General features: G+C 45.4%; 1 protein-coding gene across 1 annotated transcript; it reads left to right on the top strand.

Annotated features, from left to right (window-relative positions):
- Positions 1 to 16,429: 16,429 nt before the first annotated feature.
- LOC115121179 (kinesin-like protein KIF3B) lies at positions 16,430 to 17,909 on the top strand (the record flags this gene model as incomplete). Its single annotated transcript, XM_065009415.1, is given in 3 exon segments — positions 16,430 to 16,455; positions 16,457 to 16,919; positions 16,956 to 17,909. Coding segments are annotated over 3 exon segments (1,443 nt in total), but the record flags the coding sequence as incomplete, so codon positions are not given.
- Positions 17,910 to 22,846: the final 4,937 nt, after the last annotated feature.

The following is a 22,846-nucleotide window of genomic DNA, read 5'->3' as shown; positions in this document are numbered from 1 at the left end:
ACTTACTGACTAGTGATGGGAAGATCAGTCTTCACTTACTGACTAGTGATGGGAAGATCAGTCTTCACTTACTGACTAGTGATGGGAAGATCAGTCTTCACTTACTGACTAGTGATGGGAAGATCAGTCTTCTCTTAATGACTAGTGATGGGAAGATCAGTCTTCACTTACTGACTAGTGATGGGAAGATCAGTCTTCTCTTAATGACTAGTGATGGGAAGATCAGTCTTCACTTACTGACTAGTGATGGGAAGATCAGTCTTCACTTACTGACTAGTGATGGGAAGTTCAGTCTTCACTTACTGACTAGTGATGGGAAGATCAGTCTTCACTTACTGACTAGTGATGGGAAGTTCAGTCTTCACTTACTGACTAGTGATGGGAAGTTCAGTCTTCACTTACTGACTAGTGATGGGAAGATCAGTCTTCACTTACTGACTAGTGATGGGAAATTCAGTCTTCACTTACTGACTAGTGATGGGAAGTTCAATTTGTTGATTGCTAGGCATCCAAATAAGATTATTTCTAGATGCATTTGAATTGAGTTCTAGTTGTGGCCGAAACCGGACTAGATTGTGAACGACTCTTGACAGAAAGCATTGCTTGACTGCCTCATGGGTGATAAGCTACAATGTCATTCACGAACTGCAGCCCCCCCCCCAAACCATTTTTACTGGTTGGAGTTTGTTGAGCAGAGGCTGTGTATGTCTTGGTTCCACAAAACTGTGTCCATCATAACATTCAATAATGAATTCATTGCATTCATTTTTGCACCATGTGATCAATGATTAGTTCTAAACATGTATTGTTCTTGTCTATGCTCATGATCTATTTCCCTGTGTGCATTTGACAGACAGACAGGTGGTCGGATGACATCTCTGGATCCGCTGAGCCAAGGAGCTGGTATTAATCCTGCTGTAGGGCTCATTGCGGACAGCACTAGCACGTCAAACAAACTATTAAAATGAACGAGTCACTCAGAAAAATGAATCATGACTCTCAAGTCGGTAAAAAGAGTCCTTTGAAAATACTGCATTTTTTGTGAACTGTACATCACCTTTGTGAGTGTGTGTGTGTGTGTGTGTGTCTAGTATCTAACTACAACCTATCCAGATATGTGTACACTACTGCTAAACCAGTGTTTCTGAAGGGAATTAATCAATCAACCAGGATATGCTCTCAAGCCCTTCAGCCAAGTACACACAGACACACAGACACACGCAGTAAAAACAGAACATCCCTCTACATGTTCTGAACTTGTCTCCCACCAGACCCTCTGCTGCCACTGCTGGTGAGATGGTGAACTGCAGGCACTGCATCATCACTAAGAACCAGCAGGTGGTACTGTTGCTTCATATTTCATCACCTAGCTCCATCTCAATAGTCGACATTGGGGTTTTCTCGTTTGTGAAAAAGACCATCCTCCATCCTCTCTCCTTTGTGCCGGAAACCGATAAGTGGTCGAGTAGTGTGTCAATTCGTTAGTAGGCAAAAACTGTCCTCCCATCTCGATAGCCACTTTTCTGAAAGCGTGAACCACTGCTTTTAACCATGGAAAGGTGACTGGGAATATTGTTGAATACAAAAAGTGTAGTTATTCCATCTGTAAGGCAATCAAACAGGCAAAACATCAGTACAGGGACAAAGTATAGTCGCAATTCAACGGCTCAGACAGGAGTCATCTGGTGTGAGGGGACAAAATTAACATGCGTGAAGTCTGGTCAGCATGTAAGAATGCTGTTCATTGTCTATAGCTCAGCATACAACACCATAGTACCCTCCAAGCTCATCATCAAGCTCGGGGCCCTGGGTCTGAAACCCGCCCTGTGCAACTGGGTCCTGGACTTCCTGACGGCCCGCCCCCAGCTGGTGAAGGTAGGAAACATCACCTTCACTTCACTGATCCTCAACACTGGGGCCCCACAAGGGTGCGTTCTCAGCCCCCTCCTGTACTCCCTGTTCACTCATGACTGCGTGGCCATGCACGTCTCCAACTCAATCATCAAGTTTGCAGACAACATGACCATAGTAGGCCTGATTACCAACAATGACGAGACAGCCTACAGGGAGGAGGTGAGGGCCCTGGGAGAGTGGTGCCAGGAAAATAACCTTTCCCTCACCGTCAACAAAACAAAGGAGCTGATCGTGGACTTCAGGAATTAGCAGAGGGAGCATCCCCCCATCCACATTGATGGGAACGCAGTGAAGAAGGTGGAAAGCTTCAAGTTCCTCGGTGTACACATCACTGACGATCTGAAATGGTCCACCCACACAGACAGTGTGGTGAAGAAGGCACAACAGTGCCTCTTCAACCCCAGGAGGCTGAAGAAATTTGGCCTAGCCCCTAAAACCCTCACATACTTTTACAGATGCACAATGTCACCGGAAGGCCAAAAAGATCATCAAGGACATCAACCACCTGAGCCACGGCCTGTTCACCTCACTATCATCCACAAGGCGAGATCAGTACAGGTGCATCAAAGCTGGGACCAAGAGACTGAAAAAAAGCTTCTATCTCAAGGCCATCAGACTGTTAAATAGCCATCACTAGCCAGCTACCACCAAGTTACTCAACCCTGCAACTTAGAGGCTGCTGTCCTGTATACTTCGACTTGGAATCACTGGTCACTTTAATCATGTTTACATACTGCTTTACTCATTTCATATGTATATACTGTGTTCTATTAGACTATTTTAGTCAATGCCACTCCTACATTTCTCAATCTAATATTTATACATGTCTTAATTGTATTATTTTACTTTTAGATTTGTGTGTCTTGTTATGAATTGTTAGATATTACTGCACCGTCGGAGCTGGGAACACAAGCATTTAGTTAGATACTACTGCACCGTCGGAGCTGGGAACACAAGCATTTAGTTAAATACTACTGCACCGTCGGAGCTAGGATCACAAGCATTTAGTTAAATACTACTGCACTGTTGGAGCTAGAAACACAAGCATTTAGTTAGATATTACTACACTGTTGGAGCTAGGAACACAAGCATTTAGTTAGATACTACTGCACTGTTGGAGCTAGGAACACAAGCATTTTGTTAGATATTACTGCACTGTTGGAGCTAGAAACACAAGCATTTAGTTAGATACTACTGCACTGTTGGAGCTAGGATCACAAGCATTTAGTTAGATATTACTGTTGGAGCTAGAAACACAAGCATTTAGTGAGATATTACTGCACTGGTGGAGCTAGGAACACAAGCATTTAGTTAGATATTACTGCACCGTTGGAGCTAGGAACACAAGCATTTAGTTAGATATTACTGCACTGTTGGAGCTAGGAACACCAGCATTTAGTTAGATATTACTGTTGGAGCTAGGAACACAAGCATTTAGTTAGATACTACTGTTGGAGCTGGGAACACAAGCATTTAGTTAGATACTACTGTTGGAGCTAGGAACACAAGCATTTAGTTAGATATTACTGCACTGTTGGAGCTAGGAACACCAGCATTTAGTTAGATACTACTGTTGGAGCTAGGAACACAAGCATTTAGTTAGATATTACTGCACTGATGGAGCTGGGAACACAAGCATTTTGCTACACCGCAATAACATCGGCTGAAAATGTGTATGTGACCAATAACATCTATTGAAAATGTGTATATGACCAATAACATCTGCTGAAAATGATTTTCATGGAGAATATGTGCATCCTGTGTACTTTACAGCTGAAGAGTTTGGAGATCTTCCACACCCCCTTTAAATCAGCTTTGATTTGTCAGAGGAAAAAACATGCACACATTTAAAAACAATATGATACTTATTATTTTATCGATAAAATGTCTTAACTAACTTCATTTGTTTTTATCAATTTACAATTTATTATGGGACCACCCCTGGCTGGGGCCAATGGGGATGCAGGGTGGTATGCTGCTGGCTGGGGCCAATAGGGATGCAGGGTGGTATGCTGCTGGCTGGGGCCAATGGGTCCAATAGGGATGCAGGGTGGTATGCTGCTGGCTGGGGGAAATAGGGATGCAGGGTGGTATGCTGCTTGCTGGGGCCAATAGGGATGCAGGGTGGTATGCTGCTGGCTGGGGCCAATGGGGCCAATAGGGATGCAGGGTGGTATGCTGCTGGCTGGGGCCAATAGGGATGCAGGGTGGTATGCTGCTGGCTGGGGCCAATAGGGATGCAGGGTGGTATGCTGCTGGCTGGGGCCAATGGGGCCAATAGGGATGCAGGGTGGTATGCTGCTGGCTGTGGCCAATGGGGATGCAGGTTGGTATGCTGCTGGCTGGGGCCAATGGGGCCAATAGGGATGCAGGGTGGTATTCTGCTGGCTGGGGCCAATCGGGATGCAGGGTGGTATGCTGCTGCCTAAGGCCAATGGGGCAAATAGGGATGCAGGGTGGTATGTTGCTGGCTGGGGCCAATGGGGATGCAGGGTGGTATGCTGCTGGCTGGGGCCAATGGGGCCAATAGGGATGCAGGGTGGTATGCTGCTGGCTGGGGCCAATAGGGATGCAGGGTGGTATGCTGCTGGCTGGGGCCAATGGGGCCAATAGGGATGCAGGGTGGTATGCTGCTGGCTGGGGCCAATAGGGATGCAGGGTGGTATGCTGCTGGCTGGGGCCAATGGGGCCAATAGGGATGCAGGGTGGTATGCTGCTGGCTGGGGCCAATAGGGATGCAGTGTGGTATGCTGCTGGCTGGGGCCAATGGGGCCAATAGGGATGCAGGGTGGTATGCTGCTGGCTGGGGCCAATAGGGATGCAGGATAATAATGTTTGAACAAGATGGCGCTGACAGACACGGTAACCCTGTTTCTAGCTCCTAGCCAACCTTTGCAGTCATTTTTTTGTGTGGTTTATATATTTCATTATTTACTCAGAACGTTACTTGTATCATTACCTAGAGCCGGAAATAACTTTTGGACATTAGATCGGCAGACACTCACCACAAATCAGAGCTGAAATTCATCTTCCCTAACCTGGATCCATTGTTTGAACTTCCCGAGGCAACTCTATTCATCCCGGGGGCTGCACCAAAACACCAATGCAGGAGAAGAGGAAGTATGAGTGTCAGACTCAGGTGATGTGCATACCATCCATCGCTTCTGAGTATTTTTCTCGCTAATGTTCAGTCCTAGACAATAAAGTAGATGAGCTCAGGGTGTGGATCTCCTTCCAGAGAGACATCAGGGACTGTAAAATGACACAGCAGGTGTTCACACTGTAGAACCCAGTTGTAGGACATTTGAATGTAAAAATATATTTATCAAACAAAACTATGCTACATGTTATCTCTGGGACCCTCATAATGACAAATCAGAGCAAGATTACTAAATGTAAGTACATTATTTACCTTCAGAGGTGAATGCATCAAACCAGTTGCCATGATAAAAGTGTTGTTGCTGTTGTGCACTCTACTCAAACAATAGCATGGTATTTTTTCACTGAAATAGATACTGTAAATTGGATACCTCAGTTACATTAACAAGGATTTAAGCTTTCTGCCCATATAAAACATGTCAATGTCCTGGAAAGTTGGCTGTTACTTACAACGTCATTCTAATAACATCAGCGCACGTTAGCAACAACCGTCCCGGTAACTCATCTCTTGTGCTGCACGTGCATCACAAACTCTTGATCATTACTACTCTCCTTTCCGGGATGGCTACAAGTCCCTCCCTCTTCCTCCTTTCAGCAAATCAGATCATGCCTCCATTCTGCTCCTCCCCACCTAACAGCAGAAACCTAAACAGTAAACACCCGTGGTAAGGGACTGTTCAACATTAGTCTGACCAGTCGGAATCTATGCTAAAATATTATTTTGATCAAGCAGACTAGGAAGTGTTCTGGGTTCACCAGGAAGAGAACAGTATTGACGTCCGCACTGACTCAGTGACTGGGTTCACCAGGAAGAGAACAGTATTGACGTCCGCACCGACTCAGTGACTGGGTTCACCAGGAAGAGAACAGTATTGACGTCCGCACCGACTCAGTGACTGGGTTCACCAGGAAGAGAACAGTATTGACGTCCGCACCGACTCAGTGACTGGGTTCACCAGGAAGAGAACAGTATTGACGTCCGCACTGACTCAGTGACTGGGTTCACCAGGAAGAGAACAGTATTGACGTCCGCACTGACTCAGTGACTGGGTTCACCAGGAAGAGAACAGTATTGACATATGCACTGACTCAGTGACTCGGTTCACCAGGAAGAGAACAGTATTGACGTCCGCACTGACTCAGTGACTGGGTTCACCAGGAAGAGAACAGTATTGACATCCGCACCGACTCAGTGACTGGGTTCACCAGGAAGAGAACAGTATTGACGTCCGCACCGACTCAGTGACTGGGTTCACCAGGAAGAGAACAGTATTGACGTCCGCACCGACTCAGTGACTGGGTTCACCAGGAAGAGAACAGTATTGACGTCCGCACCGACTCAGTGACTGGGTTCACCAGGAAGAGAACAGTATTGACGTCCGCACTGACTCAGTGACTGGGTTCACCAGGAAGAGAACAGTATTGACGTCCGCACTGACTCAGTGACTGGGTTCAGCAGGAAGAGAACAGGAAGAGAACAGTATTGAACAGTATTGACATCCGCACTGACTCAGTGACTGGGTTCACCAGGAAGAGAACAGTATTGACGTGAACACTGACTCAGTGACTGGGTTCACCAGGAAGAGAACAGTATTGACTCAGTGACTGGGTTCACCAGGAAGAGCACTGACTCAGTGACTGGGTTCACCAGGAAGAGAACAGTATTGACATATGCGACTCAGTGACTGGGTTCAGTGACTTGGTTTATTGACGTCCGCACTGACTCAGTGACTGGGTTCACCAGGAAGAGAACAGTATTGACATCCGCACTGACTCAGTGACTGGGTTCACCAGGAAGAGAACAGTATTGACGTCCGCACTGACTCAGTGACTGGGTTCACCAGGAAGAGAACAGTATTGACATATGCACTGACTCAGTGACTGGGTTCACCAGGAAGAGAACAGTATTGACGTCCGCACTGACTCAGTGACTGGGTTCACCAGGAAGAGAACAGTATTGACGTCCGCACTGACTCAGTGACTGGGTTCACCAGGAAGAGAACAGTATTGACGTCCGCACCGACTCAGTGACTGGGTTCACCAGGAAGAGAACAGTATTGACGTCCGCACCGACTCAGTGACTGGGTTCACCAGGAAGAGAACAGTATTGACGTCCGCACCGACTCAGTGACTGGGTTCACCAGGAAGAGAACAGTATTGACGTCCGCACTGACTCAGTGACTGGGTTCACCAGGAAGAGAACAGTATTGACGTCCGCACTGACTCAGTGACTGGGTTCAGCAGGAAGAGAACAGTATTGACATATGCACTGACTCAGTGACTCGGTTCACCAGGAAGAGAACAGTATTGACGTCCGCACTGACTCAGTGACTGGGTTCACCAGGAAGAGAACAGTATTGACGTCCGCACTGACTCAGTGACTGGGTTCAGCAGGAAGAGAACAGTATTGACATATGCACTGACTCAGTGACTGGGTTCACCAGGAAGAGAACAGTATTGACATCCGCACTGACTCAGTGACTGGGTTCACCAGGAAGAGAACAGTATTGACGTCCGCACCGACTCAGTGACTGGGTTCACCAGGAAGAGAACAGTATTGACGTGACTCAGTGACTGGGTTCACCAGGAAGAGAACAGTGACTGGGTTGACGTCCGCACTGACTCATTGTGACTGGGTTCACCAGGAAGAGAACAGTATTGACGTCCGCACCGACTCAGTGACTGGGTTCACCAGGAAGAGAACAGTATTGACTCCGCACTGACTCAGTGACTGGGTTCACCAGGAAGAGAACAGTATTGACGTCCGCACAGTATTGACTCAGTGACTGGGTTCACCAGGAAGAGAACAGTATTGACATCCGAACAGTATTGACTCAGTGACTGGGTTCACCAGGAAGAGAACAGTATTGACGTCCGCACTGACTCAGTGACTGGGTTCACCAGGAAGAGAACAGTGATTGACTGGGTTCACCAGGAAGAGAACCGCACTGACTCAGTGACTGGGTTCACCAGGAAGAGAACAGTATTGACGTCCGCACCGACTCAGTGACTGGGTTCACCAGGAAGAGAACAGTATTGACGTCCGCACCGACTCAGTGACTGGGTTCACCAGGAAGAGAACAGTATTGACGTCCGCACCGACTCAGTGACTGGGTTCACCAGGAAGAGAACAGTATTGACGTCCGCACTGACTCAGTGACTGGGTTCACCAGGAAGAGAACAGTATTGACGTCCGCACTGACTCAGTGACTGGGTTCACCAGGAAGAGAACGGTTCACCAGGAAGAGAACAGTATTGACGTCCGCACTGACTCAGTGACTGGGTTCACCAGGAAGAGAACAGTATTGACATCAGTGACTCAGTCAGGAAGAGAACAGTATTGACTGGTGTTCACCAGGAAGAGAACAGTATTGACGTCCGCACCGACTCAGTGACTGGGTTCACCAGGAAGAGAACAGTATTGACGTCCGCACTGACTCAGTGACTGGGTTCACCAGGAAGAGAACAGTATTGACGTCCGCACCGACTCAGTGACTGGGTTCACCAGGAAGAGAACAGTATTGACGTCCGCACCGACTCAGTGACTGGGTTCACCAGGAAGAGAACAGTATTGACGTATGACTCAGTGACTGGGTTCACCAGGAAGAGAACAGTATTGACGTCCGCACTGACTCAGTGACTGGGTTCACCAGGAAGAGAACAGTATTGACGTCCGCACTGACTCAGTGACTGGGTTCACCAGGAAGAGAACAGTAACAGTCCGCACTGACTCAGTGACTGGGTTCACCAGGAAGAGAACAGTATTGACGTCCGCACTGACTCAGTGACTGGGTTCACCAGGAAGAGAACAGTATTGACTGACTCAGTGAACTGACTCAGTGACTGGGTTCACCAGGAAGAGAACATATGCACTGACTCAGTGACTGGGTTCACCAGGAAGAGAACAGTATTTCCGCACTGACTCAGTGACTGGGTTCACCAGGAAGAGAACAGTATTGACATCCGCACTGACTCAGTGACTGGGTTCACCAGGAAGAGAACAGTATTGACGTTCACCAGGAAGAGAACAGTATTGACGCCCCGCACTGACAGTGACTGGGTTCACCAGGAAGAGAACAGTGACTGACTCAGTGACTGGGTTCACCAGGAAGAGAACAGTATTGACGTCCGCACTGACTCAGTGACTGGGTTCACCAGGAAGAGAACAGTATTGACTGGGTTCCAGGAAGAGAACAGTATTGACGTCCGCACCGACTCAGTGACTGGGTTCACCAGGAAGAGAACAGTATTGACGTCCGCACCGACTCAGTGACTGGGTTCACCAGGAAGAGAACAGTATTGACGTCCCGCACCGACTCAGTGACTGGGTTCACCAGGAAGAGAACAGTATTGACGTCCGCACTGACTCAGTGACTGGGTTCACCAGGAAGAGAACAGGACGTCCGCACTGACTCAGTGAACAGGAAGAGAACAGTATTGACGTCCGCACTGACTCAGTGACTGGGTTCACCAGGAAGAGAACAGTATTGACGTCCGCACTGACTCAGTGACTGGGTTCACCAGGAAGAGAACAGCACTGACTCAGTGACTCGGTTCACCAGGAAGAGAACAGTATTGACGTCCGCACTGACTCAGTGACTGGGTTCACCAGGAAGAGAACAGTATTGACATCCGCACTGACTCAGTGACTGGGTTCACCAGGAAGAGAACAGTATTGACGTCCGCACCGACTCAGTGACTGGGTTCACCAGGAAGAGAACAGTATTGACGTCCGCACCGACTCAGTGACTGGGTTCACCAGGAAGAGAACAGTATTGACGTGACTCAGTGACTGGGTTCACCAGGAAGAGAACAGTATTGACGTCCGCACTGACTCAGTGACTGGGTTCACCAGGAAGAGAACAGTATTGACGTCCGCACTGACTCAGTGACTGGGTTCAGCAGGAAGAGAACAGTATTGACATATGCACTGACTCAGTGACTGGGTTCACCAGGAAGAGAACAGTATTGACGTCCGCATTGACTGGGTTCACCAGGAAGAGAACAGTATTGACATCCGCACTGACTCAGTGACTGGGTTCACCAGGAAGAGAACAGTATTGACATCCGCACTGACTCAGTGACTGGGTTCACCAGAAGAGAACGCATTGACGTCCGCCGACTCAGTGACTGGGTTCACCAGGAAGAGAACAGTATTGACGTCCGCACCGACTCAGTGACTGGGTTCACCAGGAAGAGTATTGACGTCCGCACCGACTCAGTGACTGGGTTCACCAGGAAGAGAACAGTATTGACGTCCGCACCGACTCAGTGACTGGGTTCACCAGGAAGAGAACAGTATTGACGTCCGCACTGACTCAGTGACTGGGTTCACCAGGAAGAGAACAGTATTGACGTCCGCACCGACTCAGTGACTGGGTTCACCAGGAAGAGAACAGTATTGACGTCCGCACCGACTGGGTTCAGTGACTGGGTTCACCAGGAAGAGAACAGTATTGACGTCCGCACTGACTCAGTGACTGGGTTCACCAGGAAGAGAACAGTATTGACATATGCACTGACTCAGTGACTGGGTTCACCAGGAAGAGAACAGTATTGACGTCCGCACTGACTCAGTGACTGGGTTCACCAGGAAGAGAACAGTATTGACGTCCGCACTGACTCAGTGACTGGGTTCACCAGGAAGAGAACAGTATTGACGTCCGCACTGACTCAGTGACTGGGTTCACCAGGAAGAGAACAGTATTGACATATGCACTGACTCAGTGACTGGGTTCACCAGGAAGAGAACAGTATTGACTCAGTGACTCAGTGACTGGGTTCACCAGGAAGAGAACAGTATTGACGTCCGCACTGACTCAGTGACTGGGTTCACCAGGAAGAGAACAGTATTGACGTCCTGACTCAGTGACTGGGTTCACCCAGGAAGAGAACAGTGTTGACTCAGTGACTGGGTTCACCAGGAAGAGAACAGTATTGACGTCCGCACTGACTCGTGACTCAGGAAGAGACAGTATTGACGGCACTTCAGTGACTGGGTTCACCAGGAAGAGAACAGTATTGACGTCCGCACCGACTCAGTGACTATTGGTTCACCAGGAAGAGAACAGTATTGACGCCGACGACTCAGTGACTGGGTTCACCAGGAAGAGAACAGTATTGACGTCCGCACTGACTCAGTGACTGGGTTCACCAGGAAGAGAACAGTATTGACGTCCGCACTGACTCAGTGACTGGGTTCACCAGGAAGAGAACAGTATTGACGTCTGCACTGACTCAGTGACTGGGTTCACCAGGAAGAGAACAGTATTGACGTCTGCACTGACTCAGTGACTGGGTTCACCAGGAAGAGAACAGTATTGACGTATGCACTGACTCAGTGACTGCCAGCCATATAGCAGCCATATAGCAGACGCCTCGCTCCCGGATAAGACACAGCCAGCCATATAGCAGACGCCTCCCTCCCGGATAAGCTAAACACCTTCTTCGCCCGCTTCTAGCTAGCAAGAGGTTGCATAGCAACAGCATCAACTTCCGGTAGACAGGGCTAGCGCTAGTACTAATACTTAATTAATTGAACTAATAGTATATAGAATGTAGTATACAGTATGTTGTATTGGTATTCAAACACAGCTATTGTCTAATTTACCTCTCTAAACAAGTGGATTATTTATCTTAAGGCTGCTTTCCTACTTGTATATTTAAACATATAAATATAGATATTACTTAATTGGAATATATCTACACATTTTTTTTTTTTATCTTGTGGTTTTGATGTGAATTACAGAGGGGGGTTAGTTAACCACTAGTACTGTCAGGATTTGGCCAGGGTTGTTCCGGTTTTTGGTCACTAGATGTCCCCATTGTGCCTTTTGACCTTTTGTTTTCCCTTGATCCCCATTATTATTTGCACCTGTGCCTCGTTTCCCCTGATTGTATTTAAACCCTTTGTTTTCCTCAGTCCTTTGCTCTGTGTTTGTATGTTAGCACCCAGCCCTAGTATTCTGTGAACTCTTGTTGATCCCGGTGGACGCTCTTGTGGAATTCTGTTTTTTGTTCTTGTTTATTTATTTTTGAGTATCTTTTGAGGCTTTTTGTGCTATACCTACCACCTTGTGGATTTACCTTTTTGTCTTGGAGGATTACCTTTGTTCTTGTGGAATTCCTTTTGAGGTTGTGGAGTTACATGTTTTTCTGAAGGACTTCACTTTTTACTTCATTAAATACACCGTCTCAAGTACTGCTGTGTCTGCCTCATCTTCTGGGTTCTGCCGACTATTCGTGGCTCAGTTGGTTAAGTGACTGTTTCTCACTCCGGAGACCCGGGTTCGTAACCGGGTCCTGACAAGTACCCTACTGTCCATACCGTCTGTACACAATTATCTATAGTGACTTCGGAAAAGTATTCAGACCCTTTGACTTTTTCCACATTTTGTTACGTTACAGCCTTAAACTAAAGTGGATTAAATAAAACAATTGTCAGTAATCTACACACAAAACCCCATAACGACAAATGAATATAGGTTTTTAGAAATGTTTGCAAATGTATTAAAAGCAAGAAATACCTTATTTACATTAGTATTCAAACCCTTTGCTATGAGACTCAAAATTGAGAGGCGGACCAAAACGCAGCGTGGTTATTGTGATACATCTTTATTAAAGATGAAAATAGAACAATATACAAAAAACAAGAAACCGTGAAAAACCGAAAACAGCCCTATCTGGTGTAACAAACACAAAGACAGGAACAATCACCCACAAAACCCAACACCAAACAGGCTACCTAAATATGGCTCCCAATCAGAGACAATGACTAACACCTGCCTCTGATTGAGAACCATTTCAGGCCCAAACACAGAAACAGACAAACAAGACATCCAACATAGAATGCCCACTCAGATCACACCCTGACCAAACAAAACACAGAAACATACAAAGTAAATTATGGTCAGGGTGTGACACTGGCACCATCCCTACGGTGAAGCATGGTGGTGGCAGCATCGTGCTGTGGAGTTTTTTGGCGGCAGGCACTAGGAGACTAGTCGGGATCAAGGCAAAAATGAATGGAGCAAAGTACAGAGATCCTTGATGAAAACCTGCTCCAAACCGCTCAGGACCTCAGACTGGGGCGAAGGTTCACCTTCCAACAGGACAATGACCCTAAGCACACAGCCAAGACAATGCAGGAGTGGCTTCTGGACAAGTCTCTGAATGTTATTGTGTGGCCCAGCCAGAGCCCGGAATTGAACCCGATCAAACATCTATGGAGAGCTGTGCAGCAACGCTCCCCATCCAACCTGACAGAGCGTGAGAGGATCTGCAGAGAAGAATGGGAGAAACTCCCCAAATACAGGTGTGCCAAGCTTGTAGTGTCATACCCAAGAAGACTGGAGACTGTAATCACTGGTGCTTCAACAAAGTAAAGGGTCTAAATACTTATGTAAATGTTATATGTCAGTTTATTTTTAATAAATTAGCTAACATTTTTAAAAACCTGTTTTTTTCTTTGTCATTATGGAGTATTGTGATGTCATTATGGGGTATTGTGATGTCATTATGGGGTATTGTGATGTCATTATAGGGTATTGTAATGTCATTATGGGGTATTGTGATGTCATTATGGGGTATTGTGATGTCATTATGGGGTATTGTAATGTCATTATGGGGTATTGTGATGTCATTATGGGGTATTGTGATGTCATTATGGGGTATTGTGATGTCATTATGGGGTATTGTGATGTCATTATGGGGGTATTGTGATGTCATTATGGGGTATTGTAATGTCATTATGGGGTATTGTGATGTCATTATGGGGTATTGTGATGTCATTATAGGGTATTGTAATGTCATTATGGGGTATTGTGATGTCATTATGGGGTATTGTAATGTCATTATGGGGTATTGTAATGTCATTATGGGGTATTGTGATGTCATTATGGAGTATTGTAATGTCATTATGGGGTATTGTGATGTCATTATGGGGTATTGTGATGTCATTATGGGGTATTGTAATGTCATTATGGGGTATTGTGATGTCATTATGGGGTATTGTGATGTCATTATGGGGTATTGTGATGTCATTATGGGGTATTGTGTGTAGATTGATGAGGGAAAACAACTATTTAATCCATTTTAGAATAAGGCTGTAACGTAACAAAATGCGTAAAAAGTCAAGGGTTCTGAAATTGCTCCTCTGATATTTCTTAATTTATTTCTTTACATTGTTTGTTTGAATTATGTGTTTATTGTTTTATATTACGAGGTATTATTACCGAACTGTTAGATCTAGAAACATAAGCATTTCGCTGCACCTGCGATAATGTATGCAAATCAGTAAACTTGATTTGACTTAATAATGGTGTATAACTCAATTTCCCATGGTCCCGTCATTGCATTCTGCAGTGGGTGTGGCTTAATGAGGTAATGATGTGTGTGTGTGTGTGTGTGTGTGTGTGTGTGTGTGTGTATCTCCTCTCTGTTCATCCTGAAACTCGCTCTCAGTACTTTAATGGAGCCGCAGCATCTCCTCTGCAGCACGAGAGCATTAGGGTACCTAACCTAATACCATTAGGGTATTAGCATTAGCATTATCTCTAACCTAATACCATTAGGGTATTAGCATTAGCATTATCTCTAACCTAATACCATTAGGGTATTAGCATTAGCATTATCTCTAACCTAATACCATTAGGTATTAGCATTAGCATGATCTCTAACCTAATACCATTAGGTATTAGCATTAGCATTATCTCTAACCTAATACCATTAGGGTATTAGCATTAGCATTATCTCTAACCTAATACCATTAGGGTATTAGCATTAGCATTATCTCTAACCTAATACCATTAGGGTATTAGCATTAGCATTATCTCTAACCTAATACCATTAGGGTATTAGCATTAGCATTATCTCTAACCTAATACCATTAGGGTATTAGCATTAGCATTATCTCTAACCTAATACCATTATTGGTCTCCGGGCACCGAGGCAGGATGAAAAACCGTTGGTAAATCTTTTGATTGACCGGGACTTGTGAAGGCGGAGCTTTATTATCGAATGAACCCCTGTTAACGGACAGACAGACAGAATGCACCGGGACTTGTGAAGGCGGAGCTTTATTATCTAAACGTTAACGGACAGGACTTGTGAAGGCGGAGCTTTATTATCTAAACGTTAACGGACAGGACTTGTGAAGGCGGAGCTTTATTATCTAAACGTTAACGGACAGGACTTGTGAAGGCGGAGCTGGCTTTATTATCTAAACGTTAACGGACAGGACTTGTGAAGGCGGAGCTGGCTTTATTATCTAAACGTTAACGGACAGGACTTGTGAAGGCGGAGCTTTATTATCTAAACGTTAACGGACAGGACTTGTGAAGGCGGAGCTGGCTTTATTATCTAAACATTAACGGACAGGACTTGTGAAGGCGGAGCTGGCTTTATTATCTAAACGTTAACGGACAGGACTTGTGAAGGCGGAGCTGGCTTTATTATCTAAACGTTAACGGACAGGACTTGTGAAGGCGGAGCTGGCTTTATTATCGAAACGTTAACGGACAGGACTTGTGAAGGCGGAGCTGGCTTTATTATCTAAACGTTAACGGACAGGACTTGTGAAGGTGGAGCTGGCTTTATTATCGAATGAACCCCTGTTAACGGACAGACAGACAGAATGCACCGGGACCTCAACGGAACCGTCGTGATCACTGAGCACACCGTGAAGTGTGTTTAATACCGCTAGTTACCGCGGATTAAATCATATTGTTGACGGTGAGAAACACACGGATGGATTGGTTAAAGAATGTGAATATAATATCTACAAAATGATTGCATAATAATCTATATGAGATGGCCCGGTGGGGATTCTGAAAGAGAGATTGTAGATGAAAATAGATAGAGACAGAATGATATTCGACAGACCAATACATGCACTAATATTTTAACTGTGGGACCAAAAACCGATTATGATGATTATTATTATTGGTAAATAGGCTAATTTAATGTTATTTGTTAACAAGCTAATTTGTCAATAGCATGGAAGGACTAGAGGCCTGGTGTTCAGTGTAACGCTGTTATCATCCAGTCAGATAGGACTCATGTATTACTCTGTTACCTGCTCTATATTTTACTGTTTGACTACACAAAGACCTAGTAAATTCATTAATAATGACCTGATAATAACATGGTAGGCCTATGAATACGTTTCTTTAGCACCATTGTGTTAAATTCAGTACTAGGCCACCAAGAGATATACCAAGGTACAATTTCCCAGTTGGATCATTACCTGGTAAATACTTGCAAGAACAGTGTCCAGTAAGGAGAAAGACATCAACTGATAATAACAAATGTTAATTTCTATAAATCTCTAATAATAGTTACCTGATAGCCACTTCAGATGTCTAAGGTAAAGAGTAGTGAGACTGAAGGTTGTGGTTCGCTGTCGACCGTTAAACCGGAAAGAGGCAGCTGGTGTTGCCGGGACACCAGGAGGAAGGGGCGGGATCGTAGAGATGGATGTACATCGGGGTCAGGTGGTCTTACGGAACCCTCGCGCTCTGCCCGGCGAGCCGCAGAAGACGTTTACGTTCGACTCTGTGTATGACGCATCGTCTAGACAACGTGACCTGTACGATGAGACGGTACGCCCGCTGATCCACTCTGTCCTGGACGGGTTTAATGGAACCATCTTTGCCTACGGCCAGACGGGCACCGGAAAGACCTACACCATGCAGGGCGCGTGGCTAGAGCCAGAGAGGCGGGGCGTCATCCCCAACGAACACGTCTTCACCCAGATCTCCCGCTCCGCCGCCGACCGCCAGTACCTGGTCAGAGCCTCTTACCTGGAGATCTACCAAGAGGAGATCAGGGATCTACTGGATCCTAACGTGCACGCCCCTCATGTCCCCAACGTGCACACCCAGTCCCCCCACACCCTGGAGCTGAGAGAGAGTCCGGAGAGCGGGGTGTATGTGCGTGACCTGACGTCGTGCGTGTGTAAGAGCGTGAAAGAGATAGAGGAGCTGATGAACTTAGGGAACCAGGTGCGCTCGGTGGGAGCGACAGACATGAACGAACACTCTTCCCGTTCCCACACCCTGTTCCTCATCACGGTGGAGTGTTCCCAGACGGGGCCGGATGGACGGCAGCACATCAGGGTTGGCCGGCTCAACCTGGTTGACCTGGCGGGCAGCGAGCAGCAGGCAAAGACGGGCGTCCACGGAGAACGCCTGAAGGAAGCCGCTAAGATCAACCTGTCTCTGTCAGCGCTAGGCAACGTGATCTCAGCCCTGGCAGACGGGCGTAGCGGCCATGTTCCCTATCGGGACTCTAAACTGACCCGGTTATTACAGGACTCTCTGGGAGGGAACGCCAAGACGGTGATGGTGGCTACACTAGGCCCCGCCCCCCAACACTACGAGGAGACCCTCACCACTCTCCGCTATGCTAACAGAGCTAAGAACATCAAGAACCAGCCAAGAGTTAACGAAGACCCTAAAGACGCCCTGCTCAGAGAGTTCCAGAAGGAGATCGCACGGCTCCGCGCACAGCTCAGCCACAGGGAAGGGAGGGGCAAACACAGGAAGGAGGAAGGGGAGGAGGGAGAAGAGGAGGTGGAGAAGGAGAAGGAGAGGAAGCTGCAGAAGGAGAGGCTGGAGGAGGGCTGGGACGGAGAAGGGGATGAGGAGGGAGAAGAGGAGGTGGAGAAGGAGAGGAAGCTGCAGAAGGAGAGGCTGGAGGAGGAGAATAAGGCCATCAGAGAAGATGGATCACTATTGGCTGTGGAGAAGCAGAGGCTTCTGGGAGAGAAGGAGATAATGATGGGAGATCTGAGGAAGGAGTGGGACACCACCGAGCAGTTGACTGCCAAATACAAGGTACATACACACACACATATATAGAGAGGAATCTTTAGGAGTATTTATCCCTCCCTCCTCCCCTCCTGCCCTGCTCGTCTCCCCCCTACTCTCTCCCCTTCCTCTCTCCCCCTCCTCCCCTCATCCTCTACCCCCCACCCTCCTCCCTTCCTGCTGTTTCCTGTGGGGGATGATGCTTCCTTCCTACCAGCTGGATTTTAGCCTATCATATCGCAGAACCGAAACATTACCCCCTTCCCTCAGCCCCAACCAACCCTTTAGTATGTGATTGTCTATTTCACTTTTGTTTATTATTTCCCTTGCTTTGTAAATGTAAACAGAGAGAGAGAGAGAGATACAGAGAGAGAGAGAGAGAGAGACAGACAGAGAGAGAGAGAGAGAGAGACAGAGAGGGAGAGACAGAGAGAGAGAGAGAGAGAGAGAGAGAGGAGAAAGAAAGAAAGGAGAGGGGATGTGAGAGTAATAGACTCATCTCTCAGCATGCTCTACTGCAATCATGCTCTACACAATCAGCTGTGTGTGTGTGGCTGTGTGTGTTGAGTTGCAAAGAAAAAGCCATATCTCAGACTGGCCAATAAAAATTAAAGATTAAGATGGGCAAAAGAACACAGACACTGGACAGAGGAACTCCGGAGTCACCTCTTTGCTGTTGATGTTGAGACTGGTGTTTTGTGGGTACTATTTAATGAAGCTGCCAGTTGAGAACTTGTGAGGTGTCTGTTTCTCAAACTAGACACTCTAATGTACTTGTCCTCTTGCTCAGTTGTGCACCGGGGCCTCCCACTCCTCTTTCTATTCTGGTCAGAGCCTGTTTGCGCTGTTCTGTGACGGGAGTAGTACACAGCGTTGTATGAAATCTTCAGTTTCTTGGCAATTTCTCGCATTTATTTCTTAGAACAAGGATAGATTGATGTGTTTTAGAAAAGTTCTTTGTTGCTGGCCAATTTGAGCCTGTAATCGAACCCACAGACGCTGATGCTCCAGATACTCAACTAGTTTAATGAAGGCCAGTTTTATTGCTTTTTTAATCAGAAACAGTTTTCAGCTGTGCTAACATAATTGTAAAAGGGTTTTCTAATGATCAATTAGCCTTTTAAAATGATAAACTTGGATTAGCTAACACAACTTGCCATTGGAACACAGGAGTGATGGTTGCTGATAATGGGCCTCTGTACGCCTATGTAGATAATCCATAAAAAATCTGCCGTTTCCAGCTACAATAGTCATTTACAACATTAACAATGTCTACACTGTATTTCTGATAAATTTGATGTCATTTTAATCGACAAAAACAAGGACATTTCGAAGTGACCCCAAACTTTTGAATGGTAGAGTACATAAAAGCCCTTTAACCAAATTCAGTTCAGACATTTGTAACAGTTAGCAGGATAAAGTCCTGAGAACGAAGAGAGTACCCACCACATTTCTGAACGGTAAAAATGGCCAAATAAAATGGTAGTAAACCCCAAATGGCTTTGTAAATAAAAGTATACCAGTGCCTGAGCCTACGAGTGACTAGAGAAGGCCAGCCAACCCTGGTATACAAAGTGCAGTGGTGTGTAAGGGTTTTGCAGTTTAAAATAAATCTCAATGCTCCATGGTAAAGGATGTCAATTGATCTCAAACATTTATATTGAAAATATCCCCATTGTCTTGTCACGTGTGCTCCCTCTCCGGCCTCTAGGTCACCAGGCTGCTCGTTAGGGCGCACACCTGTCACCAGCGTTACGCGCATAATGACACTCACCTGGACTCCATCACCTCCTTGATTACCTGCCCTTTATGTGTCTCTCCCTTCGGTTTCTTCCTCATTGTTGCTGTCTCATGTCAGTGCGCTGTTTGTGTTTCTTGTTTTGTTAATTAATTAATTAAATGTATTCACTCCCTGAACTTGCTTTCCGACTCTCAGTGTGCATTGTTACAGTCTAGTATAGGCAGAAATGTAGCTGATACTAGCCTCCTTCTGGCTTCAATAGAAAAGCGAGCCTTATTCCTCAAATATAATCACAACTTCAGCTTCAATTCTTTTGTAAATTGTTGAAAATGCAATTTTAAAGAGGCCATCATCATCATTTAAAATTCCAAAATATTTATATGAGGTTACAGTCTCAATCTCCTTGCCCTGACAGGTAGTAATAGGTGAAAGGTTCAGAGGTCTATTTCTTGCTTTAGAAAACACCTGTAGTTTAGTTTTGTCAGTATTGAGGATAAGCTTCAATTGACACAAGGTATGTTGAACAGTATAAAAAGCAGCAAGTTCTGGAAAGCTTTTGTGAGAGATGAGGCACAACAATAAATAACAGTATCATCAGCATAAAAGTGAAGTTACGCATTTTGCACATTTTTGTCTAAATTATTTATATAAATAGTGAATAAGATGGGACCCAGTACAGAGCCCTGGGGCACACCATAACAGACAGACAATTTAACAGACATGAGCCCATCAAATTGAGTGCACTGAGACCTATCAGACAGATAGTTAGAAAACCATGCAACTGCATGCTCCGAAAGACCTACACTCGACAATCTCTGCCTTAGTATAGCATGATCAACTGTATCAAAAGCCTTAGAGAGATCAATAAAAAGTGAGACACAGTGCTGTTTTTTGTCAATGGCTTCAGTGATATCATTTAAAACATTCATGGCTGCTGTAATTGTGCTATGCTTCTTCCTGAAGCCCGATTGGTACATTGATAAAATAGAGTTAGTATATAAAAACTCTTTTAGCTGTTCACTAACAAGGGTTTCACGTATTTTCGCCAGTGGTGACAGCTTTGAGATTGGCCTATAATTACTCAATAGGGTTGGCTCTCCACCCTTTAAAAGTGGTATTTTCATTATTATTTCATTACATTCCAGGGTTAGATTGAACAGATATGTAAGTGGTTCAGCTATGAAATCAGCTGCCAGATTTATTAAAAAGCAGGGATCCAGAAGAGCTGCAGGTTTTCTCTGATCTTAGGATTTCAGGGATCTATGTCCCTCCAGCACCGAGAATGGCAAAGAAAAACAGGCTGTAACAGGATTTAGACTGTAACAGGCTATAACAGGCTGTAACAGGCTATAACAGACTATAACAGGCTATAACAGACTGTAACAGGCTATAACAGACTGTAACAGGCTATAACAGGATTTAGACTGTAACAGGCTATAACAGACTGTAACAGGCTATAACAGGCTATAACAGACTGTAACAGGCTGTAACAGGCTTTAGACTGTAACAGGCTATAACAGACTGTAACAGGCTATAACAGACTGTAACAGGCTTTAGACTGTAACAGGCTATAACAGACTGTAACAGGCTATAACAGACTGTAACAGGCTATAACAGGCTATAACAGGCTATAACAGGCTGTAACAGGATTTAGACTGTAACAGGCTATAACAGACTGTAACAGGCTATAACAGGCTATAACAGGCTATAACAGACTGTAACAGGCTGTAACAGGATTTAGACTGTAACAGGCTATAACAGACTGTAACAGGCTATAACAGGCTATAACAGACTGTAACAGGCTATAACAGGCTGTAACAGGCTATAACAGACTGTAACAGGCTATAACAGGCTATAACAGACTGTAACAGGCTATAACATACTGTAACAGGCTATAACAGGCTATAACAGACTGTAACAGGCTATAACAGACTGTAACAGGCTATAACAGGCTATAACAGACTGTAACAGGCTATAACAGGCTATAACAGGCTATAACAGGCTATAACAGACTGTAACAGGCTGTAACAGGCTGTAACAGGCTATAACAGGCTATAACAGACTGTAACAGGCTATAACAGACTGTAACAGGCTATAACAGGCTGTAACAGGCTATAACAGACTGTAACAGACTAACAGGCTATAACAGACTGTAACAGGCTATAACAGGCTATAACAGACTGTAACAGGCTATAACAGGCTATAACAGGCTATAACAGACTGTAACAGACTGTAACAGGCTGTAACAGGCTATAACAGGCTATAACAGACTGTAACAGGCTATAACAGACTGTAACAGGCTATAACAGGCTATAACAGACTGTAACAGGCTATAACAGGCTATAACAGACTGTAACAGGCTGTAACAGGCTATAACAGGCTATAACAGGCTGTAACAGGCTATAACAGGCTATAACAGACTGTAACACCCTATAACAGGCTATAACAGGCTATAACAGGCTGTAACAGGCTATAACAGGCTATAACAGGCTATAACAGGCTATAACAGGCTATAACAGGCTGTAACAGGCTGTAACAGGCTTTAACAGACGATGCCAGGCTATACAGACTGTAACATTCTATAACAGGCTATAACAGGCTGTAACAGGCTATAACAGGCTGTAACTGGCTATAACAGACTGTAACAGGCAATAACAGGCTTTAACAGGCTGTAACAGGCTGTAACAGGCTGTAACAGGCTTTAACAGACGATGCCAGGCTATACAGACTGTAACATTCTATAACAGGCTATAACAGGCTGTAACAGGCTGTAACAGGCTATAACAGGCTATAACAGGCTATAACAGGCTGTAACAGACTATAACAGGCTATAACAGACTGTAACAGACTATAACAGGCTGTAACAGGCTGTAACAGGCTATAACAGTCTATAACAGGCTATAACAGACTGTAACAGACTATAACAGGCTGTAACAGGCTGCAACAGGCTATAACAGGTTGCAACAGACTATGCCAGGCTATAACAGACTGTAACATTCTATAACAGGCTATAACAGGCTATAACAGACTAACAGACTATAACAGGCTGTAACAGGCTGCAACAGGCTATAACAGGCTATAACAGGCTATAACAGTCTATAACAGACTGTAACAGGCTATAACAGACTGTAACAGGCTATAACAGACTGTAACAGGCTGCAACAGTCTATAACAGGCTATAACAGGCTATAACAGACTATAACAGTCTATAACAGACTGTAAC

Source organism: Oncorhynchus nerka, linkage group LG24 (assembly GCF_034236695.1).
Source record: "Oncorhynchus nerka isolate Pitt River linkage group LG24, Oner_Uvic_2.0, whole genome shotgun sequence".
In the NCBI taxonomy this organism is placed as follows: domain Eukaryota; kingdom Metazoa; phylum Chordata; class Actinopteri; order Salmoniformes; family Salmonidae; genus Oncorhynchus; species Oncorhynchus nerka.
The sequence above is the reverse complement of the archived record's forward strand: the minus strand, read 5'-3'. Positions and strand labels throughout refer to the sequence as shown.